The 19,301-nt window shown below is 36.7% G+C and overlaps 1 protein-coding gene across 5 annotated transcripts in view; it reads right to left on the bottom strand.

Moving 5' to 3' along the window:
• RALYL (RALY RNA binding protein like) overlaps nt 1–19,301 on the bottom strand; it is a 713,351-nt gene that overhangs the window by 132,452 nt on the left and 561,598 nt on the right. For all 5 annotated transcript variants that reach the window (XM_055303495.1, XM_055303496.1, XM_055303497.1 and 2 more), the window contains one exon: nt 8,215–8,290. In XM_055303495.1, coding sequence (XP_055159470.1) covers nt 8,215–8,290 — 76 coding nt within the window. The remainder of the gene's footprint in view (nt 1–8,214; nt 8,291–19,301) is intronic.

Below are 19,301 nucleotides of genomic sequence, written 5' to 3'. Positions count from 1 at the left end.
CACTCCCGCACTAAAGATTTTTAAGTCTTTAATTTTGTTTAAAAATAAGACTTCAGGGATGCCTGGTAGCTCAGTGGTGGAGTATCTGCCTTCTACTCAGGTTGTAATCCCGGGGTCCTGGGATCAAGTCCCACATCAGGTTCCCCACAGGGATCCTGTTTCTCCCTCTGTCTATGTCTCTGCCTCTCTCTGTGTCTCTCATGAATAAATAAATAAAATCTAAAAAAAAAAATAAGACTTTAGATGCATTTCAATTTCTTTCATGATCCTTCCATGTAGTCTTGTGGAAAAGGAAGAAACATATCCTGGAATTGTGAACTTAATGTGTAGATTGAGACAACAGATGAGATATGAGCCCTCAGTGGGCAAAAAAGGAATGAAGTAACTTTCTGAAACAAAAAACAACCAACTTAAATAATCTTAGGTTGGAATCTTAAGGCCCCAAATTCTCTACCCAGGACTATCCTAAAAAAAACAGGTCATGGGATCTAAAAATAATGACCAAATAAATAAAATGATGAAAACAAACAAAGTCAACACTGACCGTGAAGACACTCCATTTAGTGAACAAGAAGGACATTCTCTTTTAGAAGATAAAATCCAGAAAGCACCTTCCTCCCAGTCAGGGAGCACTTACACATTGACCCAGGAATGTGAAATGACCATCATCCTCCTACGCTTCCTGGGGACTAGTGGTATTTCTGTTGGTGCTCTAACCTTAATACGCCATCATGTAAAGCAAGAAGAACACAAACATAGCGAGACACAAAGAACATATAGCATAAAAGGCCGTAACACTTGAGTCCTGCTGTTAAGGAGGCTTTGGTTCAAGAGAAAACCCTGTTTTCACAAATGATAGAAAGCAACTATTTTAGGACAGACTGCAGCTTCTAAAGTACAGTACAGTTGCCAGGTACAAGAAAAGAGTTGCACGTCTTCATTTGTACCTTCAAGCTGTGACGAAGAGATGAAATTTCAGCCCCTTCTATCCCATGCTAAGTTTATCGTTCCTTTTTCATTTCTCCCCATATTAGAAGAGTATTAAATAACACGTCAAGAGGCTCCCATGTAAAGGATCATAAAAAACCAAGCATGGTCTTTTTCTTCCAGTACTTGGGGCTGGATATATAAGTCAACCAAAGGGGTCATCCCACTCTTGCTTTCTATCTCTTCCTTGTATGCAGCTAATACAGGTAATTTGAATCCGGACTGCTCTGGACATCTAGCTATTTTGGACCATCATTCTTTTTTTTCAGTTTTATGCAATTTGTCACAAGATGGTAAACTGCCTTGGGAGAAGCAGAAAAAAGTCCGTGTGGCTCACTCTTGGTTTTTATTGAGTGACTTCATAAGGAAAGTTCCATTAGTTTAAAAATACTCTGTGTGCATGAATGTGTGTGTTTATTGTATAACTAGTACTGAAGGTACTATCTACCATGCTGTTTAGATTTTTTATATATGATATGTTTATCTGAGAAGAGAGAGTTAGGGAAAAATAGTTTCTTATCACAAATTGGAGTATTTGCTTTTAATAGATGGTTACATACATTACCATGCATGCCCTCTTTGCCTTGACTGCCCAGAATCTTGTAGCTAAGTCTGATGCCCACTTCTTACTATTGCATAAGATTTCTAAGTATAATTTGCTTGATCCTATCTGACACACCCAACTCCTAATTCCCTAATTCTTGATTCTTATGATCTACCTTTTTTTAAAATCGGTTGCATGGTTTGGTTTCCTTTGATTTTATCATAAATTACCTCAAATCAAACAAATAGAACCATACTTTTTCAAAAAGCAAAGCCTTAGAGATGGATTCTCTGTGTTAAGAAATTGTAACATGCAGTCTCCCTTTACAGTTACCACGTTCTTTCCATATGCAAGAAGATATTTATTCATGGATATTTATGCGTTAAAAACGTCACAGAAGACTACAAATAGGCCATTCCTTAACCTAGCAGAGAACTGCCTGTAGTAGTACTATTTTAATGGGTATAGTGTCGGCATTTCTCCAACCATTTTAAATTAAAGGGTTTATAAATTACATTTGCTTAGTGTTGAAATATGAGGGACATACTCTAAGTAAACGTAACATTTTTTCCCCAAAAATATCTTTTTAGGCAGTTATAGAAAATGTTAACCTGTTTGGCTGACTGTATGAATTTTAGCAACATTATCGTAGCTCAAGGCTCATTTATTTTATTATTATTTTTTTGCTCAGTGCTCATTTAAAATAACTTCTTTTTTTAATTTATTTATTCAGAGAGAGAGAGAGAGAGAGAGAGAGAGAGAGAGAGAGAGAGACTGAGAGGCAGAGACACAGGCAGAGGGAGAAGCGGGCTCCATGCAGGGAGCCCGATGTGGGACTCGATCCCGGGTCTCCAGGATCAGACCCTGGGCTGCAGGCGGCGCTAAACCGCTGCGCCACTGGGGGTGCCCTAAAATAACTTCTTAAAATACTTTATTATAGACCTTTTTCTTTGAACAAACATAATAATGAGAATAACTAAAATTTGTAGAGCATCTACAATAGTTCCAGATTACTTAAGTATATCGTCTCTGAGGAAACTTTTTCTTCCTTCAAGCAGCTGAATAGGAGATGGAGTTCAAATCACTGATAAGGCTAAGCCAATTTTAGGATGCAGACCCGTTTGACACTCTTTCCATCCAACATACTCATATAAAACATTTGCACATTTTTAAATCATCTTCAAAGTGAGTGTTTGGAACCTTTTCCAGTTCTACAGTATTTCCTGTTCTCTTGATAGGTGTAAATTAAAGAGAAGTCACCCTCAATTACCCAGATGTATGGGTATTCAGCTTGGAGTTTTATTTTATTTTATTTTATTTTATTTTATTTTATTTTATTTTATTTTATTTTATTTATTTATGATAGTCACAGAGAGAGAGAGAGAGAGAGAGAGAGGCAGAAACACAGGCAGAGGGAGAAGCAGGCTCCATGCACCGGGCGCCCGATGTGGGATTCGATTCCAGGTCTCCAGGATCGCGCCCTGGGCCAAAGGCAGGCGCCAAACCGCTGCGCCACCCAGGGATCCCTCAGCTTGGAGTTTTAGAAGTGGATCGTTTTATTTTCTCTTGTGGATATTGGCCACCACACTTTTGTATGCCAGTCATCTGCTTGCCCGAGATTGAATTAGGAGCTAAGAGACCATGATTAGACCCAGCAACAACTTACTTTCAAACTGAACCTTGTGGACGTGTCAGTGTTGGGGCTTGTGCCCATTCCAGAAGGACAGGGTTCATCATCACAGACAGTGGGAGTAACTGTCCTTCCCCCTGTCCTCCTCAAATTCTGTTTAAATGGAATTAAATAGAGTCCATTCCTAGATGGCTTTCTGAGTGGGCCCACCTGACCAGGTAAGTGAAATGGAAGCCTTTACCAGTGCGAAGGGAGAACTGACACTAGACATACTAAACTTCTGAAAATGAAAATGTATGTGTATTATCACTTGACATTATAGAAGGAGACAGAAAAATAAATAAAATAATCAATAGCTAATTGGCAAATATTCCTTAGCAAACAGAGAAAGTCAATGAAGTGGAGATGTGCAGGCTGCTTTTCCTCCATATTGATTTTTGCTATTTAGCATTAGCTGAAATTAGCTGCTATTGCTAATTTCATTTCAATTGCCAAGGTCCTAGGGAACATTCTGGGTCACATGAGGGTCCCCCTTTCCCATGATGTGACAGTCACCATGCAGGATGACAAGAGAATTTACATAGGTCAAGTGGTAAACAGTCAGAGATATTTTGCTATAGAGTCATCTTACTAGGCCCAGGCTCTGAAAGTGTTTTGGTCATTGAACTTCCTATGATAATAACCTGCATTCATGGTTATCACCACGGTGATGGTCTTAAAAGAGTGATACTACAGAGGTCACCCTGTGACAATCTTAAGGAGTCCTAAAGTCACTTGCAGTGACAAGCTTGATTTCCATGGTCATCTCTGTGAGGTGGGAAGGCTGCTATGAAAGACATTTGTATGATAATATTTGGCATAAAACCATATTTGGTAATGATACCTAGTAATATCCATGCAATGAGTGGGATGAAGCTTCATTTCATGTGTCTTACTGAGCTGTGCTCCCTGTGACTGGGAGGGCTGCCTCTAGGTGCGTGAAAACCTGTACTTGGTCAGCTCTGATAAATAGTATCTTTGTTCTCTGGTTGTCAGCCTTACTCACATCGGAGAGGAAAGGTCTGTCTCCTTTACAAGCAGAAACAAAACCATCACATAATTCTCATTTAGCTATTATTTAGCATTAATTGGAACTTGGCATGCTGGGAAACTCACTTCTCGGGGGGGGAAGAATTTTATTTTAGAGCACCATAGACACTGTGTAATGTACACAGCACATGTGAAGCAGAAATTTATTAAAAGTTACAATATTTTCCCTAGAGAATGGATTTGCTATTCACCATTAGGACTAGGTCCAATATTTATGGCATGTTCACAAATGATTAATTATGTTTCATTTACAAATAGCCTCTAATGGGAGACATTTTTATTGCAAGTGCTATTTTAATGAATTGTCTGTCTTTATGAATTCATGTCCAAGACTTAAATAATTTCTTTTGCTTCCTTTCCCCAACCTTATGCCTGAGCCTACTGTTGCTTATCAGATATTTCCTATTTCTTCTTTCAGACTCATCTGATAATCCCCTCAGTTGTCCAAGCTGGAAATCTTGGATGCGTCTGTGACTCTCACCCATCCCTCCATCCCATTTTCAATTGCACATCATTTTCAAATGGGTCCTTGTTGCTTGTAGAATAAAATCCAAATCTCCTTAATCTGATAAGCAGCCATATTAAAATCCTGATAGCCTGAGCTGCCACAGCATTCCAGTTATCTTTTCTTCACCAAGTGAACTATACTAGTTCTCGGCATGAGATGTTCTTTTTTTTTCTGTGCCAATTACCCTGTTCACATTTTCTTTGCCCATCATGCCCTTCTTTCTTTTTGTCTAGTGAGTGAATGCCTGCCTCTTTAGAAGCTGGCTCAGGTGTCACCCAGACTTTTCACTCCTAGGCAGGATCATTAACTCTCTCCCCCTATGCAGAATCAGTAACTCATTTATTTTCTCACAGACCTGAATGTATACTTTATTTATGTTCCTTATTTATATGTATGTCTAACTCATGAATCACAGCAAATATTTGAAGGCTTCAGTATGTTTAAAAATTTTTGTGTGTGTCTTTCATGTATACCGTGTTAATTTAGCACATGATAAATGCTTGGTGAAGGTTGTTTGGCTAAACTGAAAATCTTATTAAAAGAAGTAGCTAAGTGGGACACCTGGGTGGCTCAGGGGTTGAGTGTCTGCCTTTGGCTCAGGGCATGATCCCAGAGTTCTGGGACTGAGTCCCACATCAGGCTCCCTGCAGGGATCCTGCTTCTCCCTCTGCCTATATCTCTGCCGCTCTCTCTGTGTCTCTCATGAATAAATAAATAAAATCTTAAACAAAAAAGAAGTAACAAAGCAAGGTAATGCCTTAGTGTGTATTCCCTGTAATTACTACTTTGTTGGTTGGTGATGGAGACAAAATGGAGACAGGTGAAGGAGAAAGTCTGATAGAGAATCATACACTTCCCCAACAGAGTAAATAGATATAGCGACATAGCAGTTTAGAGCACAAAGGTCTTTCAGAAGTTACTAATAACCAGAAAAATAATTTACTTTTATTTCATTTGTTCTCTTCCTGCCTTGTAGCCTTGGCATTATCTATGTCACTTGCCTTGAAAAGCAGCCACCATAGTACCTAAGCCATAGTGGACACACAATAAACATGTCCTGTATGAATGAATGAATAAACAAATGGAGAAATGTAATTATTCCAGCTCTTTCATTTCACAGATGAGGAAAACAGACCCAGGATACAAAGAAAAGGAAAGCAGAAACAATCTCTTTTCAAGCTGCTACCATAGGCTCTGCACTAACCTAGGTGCTTTTGCCTCAATTATTTAATTTTACCATTTGGAGAAAATTATACAACCATTATATGAGATAAAGAACTTGAAGCTCAAAACCTATACCCTATGATCACAGAAATTGTTTGCAACCATTGTCCTTATACTATGTCTAGTGTAAAGTCTTTCCTTTGCCACCTGCTGGCATGATTTTCATGGATAGGAATATAACTGATTATTGGTTTTGGTGGGCAGGAATCTCTGCTTTTTAACAATATCTATCATTTAGATAGTAGCAGGTGAGTAAATATGGGGAGCTGCGATCTTGTGGCAAGATCATTATAACTGAAGACTGAAAACCACAGTTCAGTTCCTAATCTTGTTATTTTAGTTGGGGTGAGTCCTTTAATGTCTTGGAAACTTAGTTTTTTCATTTATAATGCAAGGCATATAATACCAACCTTGTGGAGTTCTGTGGTGAACAGATGAATACTGACTATGAAAACACAGTTTGCCCACATAAAAAGAAGGTATTACTATTATGAAGCTTATGTAAGAATGAGAAAGTGTGTATAAAAGGGCTTTCTCAGCTCTCTTTTGTTCTCTTTGTTACAGCTTTGTAATTTCACGACATCCTGGCCTTCATTTATGTAAACAGATGAAAACAGGATAAATAAGCATTTTTCCACTAATGTGATTTGTATACAATATATCAGATTAAATGAGCTTCTGCTTCTGATTCGTTTGAATTCACAATTCAATATAATTTAGCAATAGAGAAATAATAGTTAAAAAGACATCTGTTTCTTGTCATAAGCTTCTATTCTCATAAGGAAATCAAAACAGTCCAAGAACAGAGAAAATACGAAAATTAACATTACCGCTCTGTGGTAACTCTTTGATGAGAAAAAAAAAAGCCACTGATAGTTTGTTTTGTTAATTTTTGAAAATTCGACTTTTCAAATGTTCTGCATTAGCAACAGTTCTGTGTATACATTTAAAAATGAATCTGATCGAAAAAAGAACTTGCATTTTCCCATTTAATTAGTATTATCCTTTACCTCAAATAACGTACAGAAAGTATCACTTGCCTTTGGTGGTGACTTCATTTCTGACCTTTAACATCAATACTGCCTTATGGTCACTTATCAAATTTGTTAAGACCTGCACCTTTCCACTTTTATGTAAAACTTAAGTGAAAGTTAAATAAATTCACACAGTAAAAATAATAAGAGCAATTAAGACATATTTTCAATATATCCTTTAGGATCTCTTATACATTAGAGGGCTCTGGGGTGTTAGGCATGAACAGGACCTTGAAACTCATCTAATTCTGACCCTTTTATTTCATGTTTGGGAAATGAGGCTGTGAGTGGCTAAAAAAAAAGAAATATGCTAGTTCTCAGAGAACAAAGACAAAAAAACAGCTCCAAACTACCTTTTGAATACTCTTCTTACTGTAGTATATCAGAATATAATCAATTTTGACAAGTATAACTCAATATTTCCTTACCCAAATAATATCGAGGAGGGGCCTTGCTCAACACTTACATTGGCTCTTTGGATTTGGACACTGATGGAATGAAGATACGTATCTGGGAGAAGACTAAATAAATTGGATGATGGGAGACCTCAATAGCTTGGAACAATTGGTGAAGCATAACAAAAGGGAATTTAACAGAGAGAGATATAAAATCCCCACTTAACAATATGAAAACCACTGATAAAAGTTCATTAAGTGGGACACATGGCTTAGCAGCAGAACTTTTTTCCCCCAAAAATGGATGTTTTTAAAGAACTAAACGTTCTATGAATTTACTCTTGTCTTCTTCCCCAAAGGAACTGAATTTTACTTAACAGGACAGAAGTTTACACGGAGCAATAAAGATACCAAATACTGTCTAATCTTATCCCCCTAGAATTGAGATTATGGGTGTGGACCCTGAAAAACTGGGCACGCAGAGGGGGAAAGACCAGAACGCTAAATATTAAAAGATACTGACCTTTCCACCATTTTGTCAGGTGGAGTTATGAGGGATTTTTATTAGATTTTATTAGAGGACTATCTTGTACAGGGGTTGTGTTAAGTGGAGATAGGAAGGTTAAGGGCACGGTATCCCTGCCAGTGCTATGTAATGTACTTATATGTTGAAAATCAGCATTTTGTTGTACTTTATGCCCAGAAAGATAGTTCTTTGAAACATTCGATTCCATATAGGGAATGCTGCCTTTTAAAGCCATAACATGTTTCCATTACTGTCTCTTGTAAAATTGCTTACTTACCTATAAAGTGCAGAAAGAGGTCTTTTGTTTCCAGGTTTGGGTCTGTATGGTTTGGGTTCTCCTGCCATGTTGATATCTAAAAGCAAAAAATAACATAGTACTGCTTAGGAAAAATTAATCCATTTGAGAAACGTAAATCATAAGGTTTTCTTTTTCCTTCTGCTATTTTCTTATACAAATGTTACACACCATTCATTTATTCAACGATTATTTACTGAGCACCTGCTGTAGCCCAGGCACTGTTAGAGCTATGTCATGTCCCAAACAGCCCAGATCCATGCCCTTGTAAATCTTACTTTCTCCTGGGGGAGAAACAGATAGTAAACAACAAACAAAATAAATAAGAAAAATATGTAACATATTAGAAAGTGATAAGAACTGTGAAAAAAGACAATGTTGAATGAGGTAGGGAAATAAGGAATGTTTAGTAAATAATGAGAGAGAATCAGTATCCTTCTAAATTGGATTTTTGCTGGGAATGTCTCAGTTTGCATAGACATTTGCATGGAATAGAACTTTGTTCACAAGAGGAATTATTAATTTCCCACGACAATATCTTTCCACCTACGTTAGAAAAGGAACACAGAAGGTGGGACTGTAGAGTGTAGCAGGGTTACTGAGGGAACAGCACAATGCACTCGGTAATCAGAATGTGCAGTTATAGTTCTGGGGTGGCCAGAAGAAGAGAGCACAGCCTTTGCCTTCATGAACTAATCATGAAAATATCTCTAAGATAAGACAGTAAGATGCTCAAGTACATGACAAAAGAGTATTTATATACAACCAATCCACTTCTGTCATAAATGTATAAAGTTGTTCAGATGGGAAAGTTGGTGACAAAGGTTTGGAAAATCACATAAAAAACAAGATTCAATAAAGTTAAAATTCCTAAAGCATGATAAAAAGGAAGATCTAAAAACAAAATCTAAAAACAAAAGCTTTTCAAGAAAAACTTTGAAAAAAGTGAGGGACATTATTTTGACAGAAAAGAAAGGGAATGCTTCTGTCCCTTACCAATGGAATCAATACACTGGATTAGGGATGGATGAACCACCCAGCAGTTGAACACCACATCTGAAACTAGTGATGTACTATATGTTGGCTAATTCAATTTAAATTAAAAAAAGAAAACCCAAATTTCTAGATAAAATACAGCTGACTCTTCAATACTGGTGTGAACTGACCTGTCCATTTATATGAGGGTTTTTTTTTTCCAGTAAGTACAATAGTGCTGTAAGCACATTTTCTTTTTTGCTTCCCTTAACATTTTCTTTTCTCTAGCTTACTTCTATTGTAAAAATACAGTATATAATACATATAAGATACAATGCATATGTTTACTATTTATGTTATTAGTATGGTTTCTAGTCAACAGTAGGCTATTAGCAGCTGAGTTTTGGGGGAGTCAAAATTATATGTGAATTTTTTTTCTAAATATTTATTTATTTTAGAGAGAGAGAGAGAGGGAGAGAGAGGTGAGGAGGGCAGGGAAGAGAAAGAGGGAGAGAGAATCCCAAGCAGACTCCCTGCTGAGTGCTGAGCCTGACACGGGAGCTTGATCTCACTACCCTGAGATCATGACCTGAGCCCAAATCAAGAGTTGGTTGCTCAACAGACTTAGCCACCCAGGCACACTCTATATGTGAATTTTTGATGTGCAAGGGGTCAGTGCCCCTAACTCCCATGCTGTTCAAGGGTCAACTGTATAATGTATCTCTTTTAAAAATAATACAACATTAAGCTAATAAGAAAGTAAGGTGTTCAGAGAAGCCTACATCTGAGTAAAAACAGGAACTCAGATAGAAGTGGAAGACTGACTCTGTCTTGTTACTTGAAAGATGTTTGTTGAAACCAGAACTTGAACTAGAGGGGGAAAGTGACAGTGCCTACATGAAAGAAAATGAACTATATAATTAATGAATTCAATATCCATATGCGTTAAAACCCTTAACTAAGAAGAGACAGAAACTTCCTTCTTTTACCTAAGAACATCTACAAAAAAAAAAAAAAAAAAACTCTGGGAAAGTGTCATACTTAATAGTGTAAAACATTGGCCACATTTTCTTTAATATCAAGGAATTTATTTTATTCAATTTAAATTTTATTTATTTATTTATTTATTTATTTATTTATTTATTTAAGTGATCTTTGCATACAACATGAAGACAAAACTCATGACCCAGAGATCAAGAATTGGATATTCTTCTGACTAAGCCAGCCCATCTTACCTAGGAATTTAAAAGGGCAATCACTATTAAAAATTCTGTATAATGCTGTACTGCATTCCATAGTCAGTGAAATAAGACAGGAAAATAGTATCAGACATGAGAAAGAAGAAGTGAAATTGTCACAATTGTTGATAAGTGGGTCCATATAAAGAGTCCAAAGCATCCACAAATTAATATAATTAATGAAAGAATGTAATAAATTTGTTGGATTCAAAGCCAATATACAAAATTAAACTTCATGTCTCTACACAGCAGTGCATATTTTAAAAATATAATTATAAAATATATAATTTATATAAAGATGTAATGTATATAAAGTAAAGTACATAGGGACAAATGCACTATAAAATTTTAAAGCTGTTTATAGGGAAAATTATAAAGCTATACTGGAAGATCTTACAGATACCTTACACAAATAGAGAAATTGAAAATTTGCTATAACAGACATTTTAATTCTTCCAAAATTGATTTATTGATTCCATATAATTTCAGTAAAAACACCAAACATTCTTTTTATATCTCTGCAGAGTTGGATAAGTTGATTCTGAAATGTATACGCATAGAGCAAAAGGTCAAAATAACCTTTGGAAAAAGCCCCAAAGGTGGCAAACTTGCCTTATCAAGATTTACTTTAAGCTATAGTAATTAAGACTGTAGTATTTGTACGGATAGAAAATGAGCCACTGCAACAGAGTAGAGGACTTCCAAATGGACACACACAGATGTGGATTTCTGCATTAGGACAGAGATGGCATAGATGACCAGTGAGTAAGGACAGGCTTCTAAAGCTGTAATAACTGGTTACCAGTTACCACAAAGACAAATATGAAATTGGACCTCTACTGAGGAGTCTGGGTGGTTCAGTCAATTAAGTGTCTGCCTCCAGCTCCAGTCCTGATCCCAAGGTCCTGAGATTAAGCCCCGCATTGGGTTCCCGTCTCAGTGGGAAGTCTGTTTCTCTCTGCGCCTCATCCCACTTGTGCCTGTGTGCTCTCTTTCATAAGTAAATAAAATCTTTAAAAAAAAAAAGTTAGACCTCTACCTTACCCTAACACAGAAAAGTTAATCACTACTGTATTAAAAACCTAAGTGTAAGAGGCAAACATATATAACTCGTAGGAAGAAGGTAGCAGAATATCTTTTTGAGATCAGAGTATGGAAGGATAATCTTAAACCAGACATAAAAAGCACTAGCATTAAAATACAAGACTTATAAATTCTACTATGTTACAATAAAATAAAAGGATTTCTGCTCATCAAAAGTCACATAAAGACAATAGAAAGAAGGGCCACAAACTAGATGAAGAAATCCTTGAGAAAAGATTTGTTTCTAAAATGTATAAAAACCTCATTTACACAATAGGAAAAAGAGACAAACCACCAAATAGAAAATTGGGCAAAAATCACAGGAGAGACACTGCACAGAAGAGGAAAGATGAATGCTGAATAAACACATGAAAAGACTCAATCTCACTAGTAATGGAGAATTCAATTTTACTATATGTGCTGCTGAAGTGAGTACAGGAATGGAGAATTTAAACACTATGAGATACAATTGATACCCATTGAATTTACAATTTACAAAGTCTGACAGTATCAAGATTTGGTGAGGTTTGGGAGCAATTGGAATATGTGTACATTGCACGTATAAGCATAAATGAAGTACAATGATTTTGGAAGATAATTTCACAGTTTATAATGGACTCAAAATGCCCAAACTCTATGAACCAGGAGGTATGAACCCAAAGAAACTCTAGCATATGTGCCTCACAAGATATACTCCAGAATGTTCATTGCAGTTCACCAACATAGAAAAAATTCCTAGAAAACCCACAAATATCCATTGAAAGGTAACAGGATAATTAAGTTATATTTACAAATGAAATACTATACAATAGGTGAGAGAGAGACAGACAGAGACAGAGATTTAGAGTCATAGGCAACAACACTGAATCTCAGGAACATAACACCGACCAAAGAATGATGTTATGGGAAAACACTGACAGAATGAATTCTTTATGTTAAAAAATTTAAACAAATGTTACATAGGAATTAAAATACATGCAGTAAAATGAAAGAAGAGCAAGCAGAGAGAAACAATAAATTTAGGATGAATGGTTACCTTTAAAGGGCAAAAAGAATGTGGAACTTGGGGAGAACATCTAGGAGGCTTTAAAATTAATTATAATGTACTATGAAGGGTGCATGGGTAGTGGGAACATGAATTTTTAATACAGCATCATTCTTTTTTAAAAAAAGGATTTTATTTATTTATTTATTTATTTGAGAGAGAGAGAGAGAGAGAGAGAGAGAGAGAGAACATGGGCAGGGGGAGGGGCAAGAGAGAATCTGAAGCAGACTCCCTGCTGAGCCAGGAGCCCAATGTGGGGGCTCCATCCCAGGACCCTGGGATCATGAGCTGAGCTGAAGGCAGACACAACCGACTGAGCCACTCAGGTACCTCTAGGGCCATTCTTTATAATATAAATTTTATCTTGTATATACAAGTATATACAATACTAGCTAATAATGTATTAAAAAAGAAAATGGGAAAAATGATGGTAAGTTGTGGATGGATCAATGTTCAGGTCAAGGGCAGTGGGTTTTAGCAAACAAATGGTTTCAGCAAAGATTGCGAAAGAGGAAATATTAGGAAAGAAGAACAGGTGGGTGGGTTGGTGAGTGGATTACTGGATATGAGAAGAGACCCCCAAGGAGAACTTTAGATCTAATTTGACTGGGATATAATCTTGGATTCTGAGGAGAGGACAGCTGTGACAATGAATCATGAAGACAGTGTTTTTTGTATGATTTGAGATAAAGTACAACCAAGATCAAGGTTATCTGAATCTTTCACACGTGACAGAGTTGGAACAAAAAAAGGAGTGAAACAAAAGCAGATTTCTGTTATTTTTATAAGCTTTGTAATTATGGTAAAGGATACACATTCATGAAATATAATTACACAATGTGTACGTCTCTAGTTCAGACTCCATGAGTCTTTATTATGAACTGAAAATGTAAAAATATTCTCATAAATAAATAAAAAGCTTGAGACTTAAGTCTCTCAACACAAATACTGTAACATCTTTTTAAATTTTTTTTAAATATGGTGCAGTGGTTCTGAGGATAAACTTAGGAGTTTGACAGCATACACATACAATGCAAAGCCTTTTGTGAAAGGCAGTTAAGCTCAGTATTTCCAGATGTTGGCCTCTGTTCAAGTTCTAAAAAAATGGAGATGAAAATATTTTGTTTCTCATAGACATAAAATAGTGTTCAAATGCATAATTTTCCTTTGAATTTACTAAAGGAAGTACTTATATTTTATATATTTCATTTTGCTGTAGTGGAAATCCTCCACAACATCGTGTTAACGGACAGGGATGAGGGTGAAAGGGGTTGGATGTGGTCCAAGGAGAAGGGATGGTGGGTAGTGAGCTCCACCAGCTCACTAGTCAGTGAACATAAAGTCTTGCCTAGCTCTGTATGAACGAGCATTTCCATACTGAAATTTATAAATACAAGATTTAATTGTGTCTTCAGGACAACCATGGTTTATTGGGAAGCCAAGGCTCAGGCTTTCGTGTCTCAAGAGCTTTTGGCCTTGAAGGGGCCACGAAAATGACATCTGAACAGTAAACTCTGGTCAGTGCTGGAGAGACATCCTGAAGTTTCCTTCCCTGACTGTTGGGCACTGTGTAGGTTTCCCATAGGTAGGGCAAGAGGAACAATGACCAAAGTTCATTGTTCTTTATGCCCCCTGTATAAGATACGGGCTTTAGAATAAAACACTGAGATACAGAAAATAAAGTGTTATTTCTTAAATTCCCAGATTTGGAAACAGTCATACCAAATACTAATATTGAGAAATAGAATAGTGTTCTCAAGAAACACTGTGGACTCAATTATCCTCAATGCATTTTTTTGAGATCTAAAAAAATCCTAGTTCAATTTCTACTTGTTTTGTGTAAGTACCAATAAAGGAACTATATATCGAGAAGGTGGACTCTATTATCTAAGTATTAGAATTATATTCTTCTAGAGACAGTCAGTAAAATTAGGTAAGGACCATTAAAAAGAAGTCTCTTGAAGTGTTCTGTTTGGGTACAATATACTCACACCTGTGTAGAAGAACTCCCCCAACCCCTTTCTGGCCTTAGGGACAAAGCAGAAGGAGCTAAACTTTTACCCGTGGATAGGAGACGACTGGAAATAGCAGAGCACCACAAAGAAGGAGGGGGGGGGCATCTGTATTTTCTCCTATGACATTATGAATCTCAATAAGGACCAAGTAAGAGACTTTTGAATTTGCTCCAAAATTATTCTTCTAATATTAAACCTCAGAATCAAAAACTGAAAAACATCCTGTTGGGCTACTAAATATCTTTCTTCACAGTAAACTACTTAAAAAAATATTGCACATTCTAAAAAATTAAATCAGCTTTCCTTTCTTCTTTATCTAAGCCAAATAAGCAATGCCGATATACTATGACAGAAATAACTGTAAAGTTAGAGGGCTGGAAAAAGTCAATGAGCTGAACCTGTTCTGGTTTGAGGTAAATGAGATGAGGCAAAGAGAGACCAGGTACTGCTCCAAAGTGTCATTCTCCAAAATGATATCCAACACATGTTAATGTATCTGTTTGACCAATTCCCGTAAGGCTGGGGTGATGGTAAGGGCATTCTATTAGTTCATGCTTTACGGCTCTTGGAAAGGTATCTCCAAGTCGACACCCAAACACTGTAACTCTCTCTGTTGGCACCCCCATTTTATGTAATTACATCCAATTGCACAGACTACTGAGTGCTTCCCTTTGACTTTGGACTTTTATCTTGCACAGTGTTGTTTATCCGATTGGTGTTCAATGAGTCTACTGGTTGATTCAACTCATACAGACCAGAAGGTATATCCTTGCACAAGTTGTAGTGTGGCTAGCCAAACACATTTTGTCAGCACATTTCCTAAAGTGGTTATTTATTTGAACTACATTTTGGAAGCTGTTAATAGGTATGTTGCCAAACAAATAAATCATGGTAAAATAAGCTAGCTAAAAATGCTATATCTCTTTCTTGGATATTTATAATGCACATTAAAGGACAAGATTCTGGACAAAAGAAATACTCAGTTGTGTTTTAACTCATATCTATCTATCTATCAATCAATCATCTATCTAATCTATCTTTTTAACTATCTATGTATCTATCTGAACACATAGTAGAATTTGGATGGCACACCTGTGAACATCTAGCAAAACAGTGTGCTCCCAGAATACTGGTTTATGAGATACCTGAAATATTTAGAAAAAATATTTTACTTTTATTTCTTTGCCATGTTTCAACTTGTAATATCCTCATGTGAAAAGATAATTTAATCTTTTCAATCAGATATTATTTACACTACTACAGTAAACAGACACTTGCTACTTACCTCTACCACTAGTGATCCCTGCTGGCATCTGTCATTTCTTTTTTCCTTTTTCTCAAGATTTTATTTACTTATTTGACAGAGATAGGGAGAGAGAGAGAGCAAGCACAAGCAGGGGGAGCAGCACAGGGAGAGAGAGAGGGAGAAGCAGGCTCCCCTGATGTGTGACTATATCTCAGGACCCTGGGATCATGACCTGAGCTAAAGGCAGATGCTCAACTGACAGAGCCACCCAGGTGCCCTGGCATCTGCCATTTCTAGAAGAATTTCACCTTGATATCAAAGTCATGTCTAACTTATAGCATAATAAAGCATCCACATGATCAATATCATTTTTTAGATGGAGAAAAAAAATTAAATGAAATATTTTTCAAAAAGAATCAATCCAAAGTAATATCTTTATTTTTGAGATTTTTTTTGTTTTCTTTTGTTTCCTTCCCCAGGTTTAAATAAAAGTTTAAATAATTCAGCCATGGCATATAGACTGCCAGGAAAAGTCATTCAGAGCCTTTTATTGTTCACATTTAAAAGATTTAGGGATTCATTACCATTCCATTGAATAAAAATGCAGGAGATAAAGAAAATAGTCTGTTATGTTTGACAAGTGAATGCATGAACCATACATTTCCCCAGTGTAAGCTCCCTCTGTTAAAGAGTGTTTGTGCATTTATTAGTTCAGACCCTCAAAACAATCCTGTGAAATAAGCAGAGCAGGAATCATTATTCCCACATCATGTACACAGATGTTTGAGGAACTGAGAGATTAAATGGCATTCATAATATCACTAGCTCAGTTCACTACAACTGTGTCTGTTACTGGGCATGGCCCATGTGCCAGGCACTGACTGATCCCCTGCCCCTGTCCCGAGAGAGAACACTGAGAGCAGCAGCCTTGAACTAGAGTTGCAAGACTCACTGTCTAGAACTTCTTTTACTCTCTTTCATTGCTCATAATCAGATTTTGGATGTCACATTTTCTGTGCCACTCAATCCTGGTTTGGCTGTGGAAAGTAATATACTCTGCGTCCCCAGGAGTTTTGGCATCATGGGGGAGGATGCATGATTCAGAGAATGCTGTAAGGAGATCCGTCTGGCAACAGTGGGGGAAATATATTCGACCCAGTGGATGGCTTGAGATTTTCTGGCCAGGTAGGTTCACAACACAACTCCACAGTTTGTTGGAGCTGCCTGGAAGTGCTTTTACTCCAAGGAAAAAAATGCACCAGACTTGCAAATGCAAGTATAACCTACCATGTGCTCTAAAATATGGACATTTGAAGTATTTTAAGCCTAAAGCTGAAAGTGGAGCTAATTTGGTACAAAAGTAAATGGCTTTCTAATCTTGTTGTTTTTCCCTTCACGGAATCAAAGCTAGTTTTAACACTTGAAATATGTCTTTAATAGTATGTTAAAATATTCACTGTTATGGGAATGAAACTATAGTCTAATTTTACTGGGCAGTCACTGAATTGTGACCATTTTAATGAGCCTTTGGACCTGGGTTCATAAATTAGTTCTGACACAGCACTATGGCACGTTGGCCTCTGGTTATTAGAATGCTAATGCAAAGATCACTGGTTGGCCAGATTCCCATTTGTTACCAGAAAATGCTCTATGCTTCCAGGCTCTGTCTGCAAGGGCAAATAAAAGTGGAAGCTTGAACGTATTACTAATTACTTGGTAAGTCCAATCACTGTATGTCACTTATTTGGATTCAAATGGTTTTTTCCCCAACAGAAACTGACGTGAAAAGAGTGGGCATGTATAGTTGATGCCCTTTTTAAATTTACTGTCTATCGTGTTCAATGGTTATATTAAGAAGAAAATAAAAATGCCACAAATCATTCATTTTCATTGATCAAATAACTGTTGAACCTACAGAATGTGCCAAGTGTTGTGCTAAGTATTGGGTAGATGTATATGAACACTGTGTTCTCTGGGATGTCACCGAGAGAGATGAACTACAGCAAATATGAGAAACATCACAATAAAGATGAATACTTTGTGCTTTGGGAATGTGGCACCCCACCCCCCATGGCTGAGAAGGCTCTCAAGAGATTACTCTTGGTACATGATGTGGTTTCCTCCCAAGACACTGGTTATAATGTTAGCAGTTTCACAGACCCCCATCTATCAGCAAACTGCAAAAGCCTCAGCTCTATCCATTAAGCTGTAGAGACCTGTTTCTGTCCTTTCGTTTGTTTTATTTTGCTTTTCTCATCAAAACTCCCATTAGCTAATGGTTAAGATACTTTTGATTTCCCTGAAGCATAGCGGCCAGGAAAATTGAGGAAACTTTGTGGCATTGGTGCATGTTTACTTGATGTCCAGTTTAAAGTTCTTTAAAAAAATAATAATAAAAAATAAAGTTCTTGGGCAGCCCCGGTGGCACAGCGGTTTAGCGCCACCTGCAGCCTGGAGTGTGATCCTGGAGACCTAGAATCGAGTCCCATGTCGGGCTCCCTGCATGGGGCCCGCTTATCCCTCTGCCTCTCCCTCCGCCCCCCACCCCGTGTGTCTCTATGAATAAATAAATAAAATATTTACAAAAAATAAAGTTCTTTAACAGAGAATACCAGCTCATTTTTCACACAGGTACAAAGCAATTTTTTAAAAAATCAAATTTGAATTTATTTAATTCCTAGAACTATCAACTTGCATAATCTTTTCTCTGTCACTTTCTCTCTTATATTACCTTGGGTATTTTTTTTTTTTGAAGAATGCTTTTCTATATTCTATAAACATCTCTAAAAATCTCTACAAAGGTAAAAATGAAAGACTATATGTTTTATTAAGACATTAGGGCTCCAGAAACCAAATGAATCAAATCTAAAATTTAGATAAATTATGTTCACCAGCAGCACTGTGAATTTGTTTAGGACCTTGCTTACCAATTTTACAAGTATACTTAATGACCCGTTGACATTAATAGTAGAGACACCTGCTGTGATAATTAAGACCAAAAATACCTGGTGAAAAAAAGACCAAAAATACCTGGCTAAAAAAATTTCAGCCATGTGTTTATTATCAGTGCATGGGTTTAACAGCATTCATTTCTTTGCATCTCAAGAGTTTATTTAGTTTCATACTTGAGGGCAAACTGTTCCTTAAGGAAAGTAAAATTCAACCACAGAATCTGGATTAACAGTTTCCTTGAGAACTCTTCAGATTTCCGTCAGTGCAGTAAAGCAGATCCCAAGCTTTGGGTATTGTTTCTCTCTGTTCCCTTCTTTCTCCAGTCTTGCTCTTTTTATATATGTATAGATAAATTTATTTTCTGAGGTCCTTTTTGTGTTGACTTTGCATTCAGCATTTAAAATACCAAAGCTACTATGTTCAGAGTATTTTATAATTCATAAATATAATGAAACGCCAAAGCTAACATTAGGTAGCTAACTGCACTCTACATCCAGATTAGTATACAACTCTAA

Source organism: Nyctereutes procyonoides, unplaced genomic scaffold (genome assembly GCF_905146905.1).
Source record: "Nyctereutes procyonoides isolate TBG_1078 unplaced genomic scaffold, NYPRO_anot_genome, whole genome shotgun sequence".
NCBI lineage: Eukaryota > Metazoa > Chordata > Mammalia > Carnivora > Canidae > Nyctereutes > Nyctereutes procyonoides.
The sequence above is the reverse complement of the archived record's forward strand: the minus strand, read 5'-3'. Positions and strand labels throughout refer to the sequence as shown.